General features: G+C 39.6%; 2 protein-coding genes across 3 annotated transcripts in view; one reads left to right on the plus strand and one right to left on the minus strand.

The window, feature by feature from the left end:
- The window catches only part of LOC133663539 (biogenesis of lysosome-related organelles complex 1 subunit 3-like), a 9,469-nt gene extending 6,964 nt beyond the window's left edge, over positions 1–2,505 (minus strand). The window contains exons 1-2 of one of the 2 annotated variants that reach the window (XM_062068085.1): positions 2,478–2,505; positions 2,257–2,382 (exon numbers count right to left, since the gene is read on the minus strand). In XM_062068085.1, coding sequence (XP_061924069.1) covers positions 2,257–2,370 — 114 coding nt within the window. In that variant the 5' untranslated portion in view covers positions 2,371–2,382; positions 2,478–2,505. Of the gene's footprint in view, positions 1–2,256; positions 2,383–2,477 lie in introns of those variants that run through there. The other variant, XM_062068086.1, reaches the window with a different exon arrangement.
- A 221-nt stretch (positions 2,506–2,726) lies between these two features.
- LOC133663540 (trafficking protein particle complex subunit 6b-like) lies at positions 2,727–8,170 on the plus strand. Its single transcript, XM_062068088.1, has 7 exons — positions 2,727–2,859; positions 3,117–3,214; positions 5,191–5,258; positions 5,337–5,454; positions 5,534–5,617; positions 5,683–5,776; positions 7,786–8,170. Exons 2-7 carry the CDS (start codon positions 3,119–3,121, stop codon positions 7,815–7,817), a joined length of 492 nt encoding a protein of 163 aa, XP_061924072.1. The 5' UTR covers positions 2,727–2,859; positions 3,117–3,118; the 3' UTR covers positions 7,818–8,170.
- Positions 8,171–8,380: the final 210 nt, after the last annotated feature.

The following is an 8,380-nucleotide window of genomic DNA, read 5'->3' on the forward strand; positions in this document are numbered from 1 at the left end:
GCCGGCTTCGCTAGGCCCGAGCTCATCTAAGATGGACTGATACAAAGTGTAAAAGTGTTCTGTGGTCTGACGAGTCCACATTTCCAATTGTTTTTGGAAACTGTGGACGTTGTGTCCTCCGGACCAAAGACCTAAAGAACCATCCGGGTTGTTATAGGCGCAAAGTTGAAAAGCCAGCATCTGTGATGGTATGGGGGTGTTTTAGTGCCCAAGGCATGGGTAACTTACACATCTGTGAAGGCACCATTAATGCTGAAAGGTACATACAGGTTTTGGAGCAACATATGTTAGGATAGGTTAGGAATTTATTGTCATTGCACAAGTACAACAAAACTAGGTTTTCAGCACAAACCCGTTAAAAGATTAGACAAACAAACAGTGTACAGGGTTACAGAACAGGAACGCTGGCCCCGTAAAAGATAAGAAAAAGGTAAAACGCTGGGGAAGAAGATGAGTAAAAAAATACAATCTAGACTGGGCTCCTAAGGGGGTCTAGTCTGGAGTGGGAAAAAACCTCTATGCCATGCACACCTAAACACGTTACATTTAATCACGACGACTCGCAACAGAGGGGCGGGGAGTTGGGGCCCTGGAGGTCGACTGCTGCTATGAAGCGCTGCCAGCCGACCATCACCCCGAGGGCAAACAAGCGGTGGTGAAGGCGTGGGGTGGGGCAGGGTGTGTGTGTGTGTATGTGCCCATTGTCTTGGGTGTGATCATTTCCATGTCTGATGTTTAGATTTGAGGACAGCGCAAAGAAAGAGGCTTTGAAAAAGTTCGGACAAGACAAAACAAAGAGAGCAAGCTGGGAGAAGAAGGGAGCGGGGGGAAAATGCGACCGCCCTCACCAGAGGCAAGACAGAAAGTTGTCATCCAAGCAACGTTATCATGGACGCCCCTGCTTATTTCAGCAAGACAATGCCAAGCCGCGTGTTACAACAGCGTGGCTTCAGAGTGAAAGAGTGCGGGTACTAGACTGGCCTGCCTGTAGTCCAGACCTGTCTCCTGTTTAAAATGTGTGGCGCAATATGAAGCCTAAAATAGCACAACGGAGACCCCCGGACTGTTGAACAACTTAAGCCAGACTTGGGCATTTTGCGGCCCGCGGGCCCGCGTGAGGCCAATCATAAATTACAAAATACATTTTAAAACGTATCAACGTCGAGTGTGCAATACAACGGTGCTGCTTTTGTTTTGAAAAGCGTTTTGTACTGATGGAATCTGTCTGATGAAGAGCGCGCAAGGGAGGCTGATGTATTGATGGTAAAACTGCAAACTCAACAAGGACTTTTTGCCAAATTTCACACCCCCAGAGATGCGGCCGTCAGGACATGTTTCGTCATTTCTCACAAAATCGCCAGAAAAAGTAAGGCGTTTTCTGACGAAGAGTTTATTAAGGACCCTGTTGCGCTGATATGCTCGGAGAAGAGGGGCGCATTTGAGAACGTGTCACTCTCCCGACGCACTGTAACGAGGCGGGTTGAGACCATCTCAGACCATTTCACATGGCCTAATATAAATATTTAAGGATTAAGAGTTTAAATAAAACCATCAAAAGCAATCTGCTTTGGTATAAAGTTAAGTTAGGTTAAATTAAATTATTATTGCTATTTTTTATCTTACGGTATATCAAAAATAATATTGAGCACAATTTAATTGAAATATTGTTGATGTGGCCCTCCAGCAATGCTCGGGTTGCTCATGCGGGCCCCGGTAAAAAATAATTGCCCACCCCTGACTTAAGCTGTACATCAAGCGAGAATGGGAAAGAATTCCACCTGAAAAGCTTCAAAAATGTGTCTCCTCAGTTCCCAAACATTTACTGAGTGTTGTTAAAAGGAAAGGCCATGTAACACAGTGGTAAAAATGCCACTTTTTTGCAATGAGTTGCTGCCATTAAATTCTAAGTCAATGATTATTTGCAAAAAAAAAACATGAAATATCTTGTATTTGCAGTCTATTCAATTGACTATAAGTTGAAAAGGATTTGCAAATCATTGTATTCTATTTTTATTTACCATTGTCTTTGCAGTCTATTCAATTGAATATAAGTTGAAAAGGATATGCAAATCATTGTTTTTATTTACGAAGCTGGACGAAGTGTCTGGGGAGAGGGAAGTCTGGGCTTCCCTGCTTAGGCTGCTGCCCCCGCGACCCGACCTCGGATAAGCAAAAGAAGATGGATGAATGGATGGAATTACACAACGTGCCAACTTCACTGGTTTTGGGTTTTTGCATGATGCACAAGACAACTACCTTGGCCCCCACGATGGAGGTCTGGGGAGCGGGCAGGGAGGTGATGTAGACCTCCTCATCCGAGTCCGTCTCTGATGCCTCGCCCTGCACCACTATCGGGTATTTGCTCGACATGACCACACGATCCTGCACACAGATTCGATTGAGTTCAAATGTCAGCAATAATGACGATAACATATTTCTTCATTTTGATGCCATTAATCAAAATCCAACTAAACTACCTGGACCACACAGTCGAACGATCACATGAGCAGCCAGGAAGTTGTTTTTGTTTTCATTGCCAGCTACCAATCAGAAAGTAGTATGGACATCACGTGGACTTAACGCTTCAAGCTGTGATTGGACGAAATGTATGCTTTATTTTATATCTAGCGTACACCGACATGGCGGGTAAATCTTTCCACGAGTATCTTATATTTAAAACACATAAAAAATTTAACGTATTTTAGTTAATTTTTCTCGGATGTGAAACACGCTTTTAAATTACGGTTGTTTAACCAACTGTGCTTTGACCGTTAAACTCCACGGTGTGCGCCGGTGATTATTACGAGTGCATCCCGGAAGTGATTCTGTTTACGTCAGTTGCTTCAGTTCGTCCGGCAAGTAAGGTTTAACGGTTTATTTCACTCATTATCTGTCTCATTATACTCACGAAACTATATATATATATATCGTCGAATTAATGCCTATTTAATTCATTATCGCAATTGGGGGAGTAACGTTATAAATGTGCGATGAATTGTTGCTTGGTGTAAGCTAACGACTAAGCTAGCCCTGTTTCAATCTTACTCGAGTTAAGCATTTAAAAATGATCTTTATATTGTATTAGTATGTTTTATTTATTATGTCCTCCTTGCCAGGAATGGCTGACGAAGCTCTGTTCGAGTTCCTCCATATGGAGATGGTGTCACATGTTTACAGGGATAGTCGACCATGTAAAGGGGAAACAGACAACAAGGTTCGTATATAATAAACACGTGTGTACATCATGTCTTATTAACAACCTTTGACCGTTCCTGTATGTACCCATCCGTCCATCTTCTTCCGCTTATCCGAGGTCGGGTCGCGGTGGCAGCAGCCTAAGCAGGGAAGCCCAGACTTTCCTCTCTCCAGCCACTTCGTCTAGCTCCTCCCGGGGGATCCTTGCCAAATTTTGTCGTAGCTTTCTGGCGCGAGTACTTGTTCAAGCCGAAAACTTTGATCTTCCGGATAAACTAAGATATTAGGGTTGTGGGAAAAAATCGATTCGAATTCAAATCGCCATTCTCATGTTGCACGATTCAGTATCGATTCTAATTTTTCAAAAATCGAATTTTTTTATTTTATTTTTTTTATTAATCAATCCAACAAAACAATACACAGCAATACCATAACAATGCAATCCAATTCCAAAACCAAACCCGACCCAGCAACACTCAGAACTGCAATAAACAGAGCAATTGAGAGGAGACACAGAACAAACCAAAAGTAGTGAAACAAAAATGAATATTATCAACAACAGTATCAATATTGCATCATAATTATCCCCTCAACTCCCCCCAAAATGGATTAACTCGCTGGAATAAAAAAGACAATATAACATACATCCATAAACGTGGATGCATGTGGAAAAGTGCAATATATTTATCTGTACAGTAACCTATTTATTTATTTATATATGCACCTTATTGCTTTTTTATCCTGCACTATACCATGAGCTTATGTAACGAAATTTCGTTCTTATCTGTACTGTAAAGTTCAAATTTGAATGACAAAAAAAAGGAAGTCTAAGTCTAATTAGTAACAATTTCAACATAGCAGTGATTAAAAATCCCTCATTGACATTATCATTAGACATTTATAAAGAAATAAAAAATTAAAAAGAACAATAGTGTCACAGTGGCTTACACTTGCATCGCATCTCATAAGCTTGACAACACACTGTGTCCAATATTTTCACAAAGATAAAATGAGTCATATTTGTGGTTCATTTAATAGTTAAAACAAATGTACATTATTGCAATCAGTTGATAAAACATTGTCCTTTACAATTATAAAAGCTTTTTACAAAAATCTACTACTCTGCTTGCATGTCAGCAGACTGGGGTAGATCCTGCTGAAATCCTATGTATTGAATGAATAGAGAATTGTTTTGAATCGGAAAAATATCGTTTTTGAATCGAGAATCGCTTTGAATCGAAAAAATCGATTTATAATCGAATCGTGACCCCAAGAATGGATATTGAATCGAATCGTGGGACACCCAAAGATTCGCAGCCCTATAGGATATGTGTTCTGCGTCGTCGGTATTGGTGTGTAGTGGTGATGACAACAAAGCCATGGCAGTTGAACTCTGAAAACAGATGTTCGGTCGCTACTCAGTCACGATGGCCCGATCAAGTGTGAAACGCGCTGAGTGACCAACCAGCGGCGAATAGAATAGAAAGTACTTTATTGATCCCTGGGGGAAATTCAGCACCACAGTTCGCTCACAATAGACAATAAACACTTAGGTATTTTTTACATGTGAATAATATAAATACAGTCTATTATACAGCATTATTCACATGTGAATAACATAAATACAGTCTATTATACAGCATTATTCACATGTCCATCCATCCATCCATTTTCTACCGCTTGTCCCTTTCGGGGTCGCCAGGGGCTGCTGGAGCCTATCTCAGCTGCAGTGAATAACATAAATACAGTCTATAATACAGCATTATTCACATGTGAATAACATATATACAGTCTGTTATACAGCATTATTCACATGTGAATAACATAAATACAGTCTATTACACAGCATTATTCACATGTGAATAATATAAATACATTATACATTTATAGTACATGTACAGTCAGAAGGAACATAATAAAAGGAATACACACATACTTACACCATGTCTTAATAAATTGTACTGTACCGCATGTCAATATTACTTTTCTATACAGGACAGAGCTTCCCGTGTTTCTGTCCTGGAGGGAATGGGCTTCAGAGTGGGGCAAGGGCTTATTGAGAGGTAAATAACTCACATATACAATTTATGTAACAATATCTTCACAATCCTGGTTTGTATGTTGTGTCTTTGCCTTCCAAGGTTAACTAGGGACTCCCCCTGCTTCAAGGACGAGTTGGATGTAATGAAGTTTGTTTGTAAAGACTTCTGGACAAAGGTCTTCAGGAGGCAGGTGGACAATCTCCGAACCAACCACCAGGTGAAAATGGAAACAGGTTTTTTCTATTCATGAACGTTTCTTTATGATTCACCTTCCACCGATGTGTCTGTCGTCGTAGGGCACCTACGTGTTGCAGGACAACAAGTTTACTTTGCTCACACAGCTCTCCAATGGAAAACAGTATCTGGATCAAGCACCGAAGGTCAGTCCACACCTTACATAAACTTTTATTAGTGGTTCTGATGTTAGCGTGTGTTTCCCCGTCAGTACCTGGCATTCTCATGTGGCGTGGTGAGAGGAGCCCTGTCGAATCTTGGTCTGGAAAGTGTGGTGACAGCTGAGGTGTCTGTCATGCCATCCTGTAAGTACCATCAGACCTCACATATCTGTCATGGCCCATATCTGTCATGCCATCCTGTAAGTACCATCAGACCTCACATATCTGTCATGCCCCGTATCTGTCATGCCATCCTGTAAGTACCATCAGACCTCACATATCTGTCATGCTATCCAGTAAGTACCATCAGACCTCACATGTCTGTAGTCGTCATCTTGAACGTTTGAGGCTGTCCATTGCGCTAGTCCACCAATATTTCCCATAGAAAATATGCCAAATCACATCATACTACATAGGACCGTAGCCATACCTCTTTCCGCAGCAGGTCTCCAAGGTGAGCAGCCTCTGGCACGTTAGAACAAGACTTTTGTGGCTTTCGTGACACTTTCTGCGCGAGCGTCATCATATTAAATTGTGACTTGTTATCACGGTTTAGGACAAATTAATGTTAAAAAGCGACTTAAAAGTGTGCCTCAACTGATAATAAATGTTTTATGATACAACCTCTTCACTCCTGATACGATACCAACATTGCAGCCTTGAATATTAGCTGGTACCGATATCGATTGGTTGGCTTTCATTTTTTCTTTACATACACGTTTGCATACCCGTGAAACATCCCTACCCACAGGAGAGATCCTTGCGTTAGAAAAGGATTAAAAAAACGGATGCAATGGCTGCCGTGCGAGACCATACGTCACTCCAAACTACGTTGTTGTACTGTTCTTTTTCTCCATCCTTAGGTTTAAACTAGAACTAATTGAACGTGAGCAGCCTTTAAACATCTACCTAACCGGCAAATATGGCAGATTTAAGGTGAAAGTGGCAGTTTTGTATTTTGTTGAGTCCTACAAAGTGTTAATACTCTAAGTCAGGGGTCCACAGACCTTTTGACTCGTTTGGGTTACAAAAATTTGGCCGGGGGGCCGGGCTGTATACATATATATGTATGTATATATACACACACACACACATACATACATACATACATACATACATACATACATATATATATATATATATATATATATATATATATATATATATATATATATATATATATATACATATACATACATACATATATATATACATATATACATACATACATATATATATATATATATATGCATTTTGAGCGCGATGATGTCACGTTATCGATGGAAAAATGCATTTTTAGACAATATGATTTGCCTGAGCGGCAAGGAGACGCCAAGAGTAACAAGCGGTAGAAAATGGATTAGAAAGGACCAATTAAAAAAAAAAAAATATATATATATATATATATTTTTTTTTTTAACTTGGGACTTCCCGCGCACTGGATTTTGGGGACCCCTGCTCTAAATATTGTACATATATCACACCCGCTGTTTGATTGCAACGTGTATTTTAGTTTTTAGTCAGATTGACAAATTTGGATGTGTTGAAATAGCATTGTAAAATTGCTAATGCTAAATATTAGCATGCATATGGCTAATGTAAATTAGCATCAAGCTAGCACATTTTTTAATGCATTTATTTTATGTTGGAATGTCATAGAGAGGTTATTTTGTTTCCCATGTAAGTTATATTGACAAATGTATTCAGTTTTACAGTGTTTTGAAGTAAAGACTCCCAAATGGAAACCTCTCTGTCTGCTAAGCTAGCAAGAAGAGACGTTCGCGTGAGCAGAACAGACTACCTGTATCGATTTTTTTATATTTGACGTTTTATATGCATGCTGATATAATATCATACTTTATTTTTTCTATATCAGACAGATATCCTATTTTAATACTAGTGGCAGTTTAACACCAGAGGTAATTGTTTCCCTTTTTATTTCCTATATGGAAAATAAGTTGGAAATCTGAACTAATGTTGATGTCCACCAGTGTTCAACATTAGAGGTCCCACTGTTTTTATTAAATAGAAGCCAAAGTCTTGATATTCATGCGAGTGGTTTTAAAAATGTATTGACTTTTGCACAAGTCTATTAAGGTTACTTCCAGTTAAACCAAATGTTTGACGTTTTGCCTGCTGTTTGCTTTTTGCAGGTAAGTTTCAAGTGGTGATCCAAAAATTATGACCTGGTCCCTCCTTCAGAGTACATGCGCCCTTGTCCTTCATGTTGGGTTCTGACATTCCTAAACAGTAATGTATCTCCCTCTTCCTCTCATTACCGCACCAACAGAGATAATCAAATACAAGGCCAAACAACACAAGCCACTCCCATGTTCTGATTGTCTAAGTTAAGAGTCTCAAATGAGAATGGCTGCTTCTGATTTGTACTCTCCACACACACAAATAAATGTACTCCCTGTTGAAATGTCATTTATTGTATGGAGATGTTATGTGGAACTAGACCCCAATTGGCTGTGAAGGGTCGTTGTCGTTGTATAGTAAATGTCTGTTTGTGTCACATGGATGTATTTGGAAATAAATTCAAAATACTGAATGACAATTTCAGTTCTTTGCCCACGAGAGATGTAAATCGACACAGGATTTTTTATTCTGTTTCCTGGGGGGGCGATGCAACATGATTTTTGAATCAAACCTAGTGCTGAGCTAAAAAAATAAATATAATTTTTTTGTTATTATACATTAGCCGCACCAGACTGTATGCCGCAGATATATGCCGGATTTTGTAAA

Source organism: Entelurus aequoreus, linkage group LG13 (genome assembly GCF_033978785.1).
Source record: "Entelurus aequoreus isolate RoL-2023_Sb linkage group LG13, RoL_Eaeq_v1.1, whole genome shotgun sequence".
In the NCBI taxonomy this organism is placed as follows: domain Eukaryota; kingdom Metazoa; phylum Chordata; class Actinopteri; order Syngnathiformes; family Syngnathidae; genus Entelurus; species Entelurus aequoreus.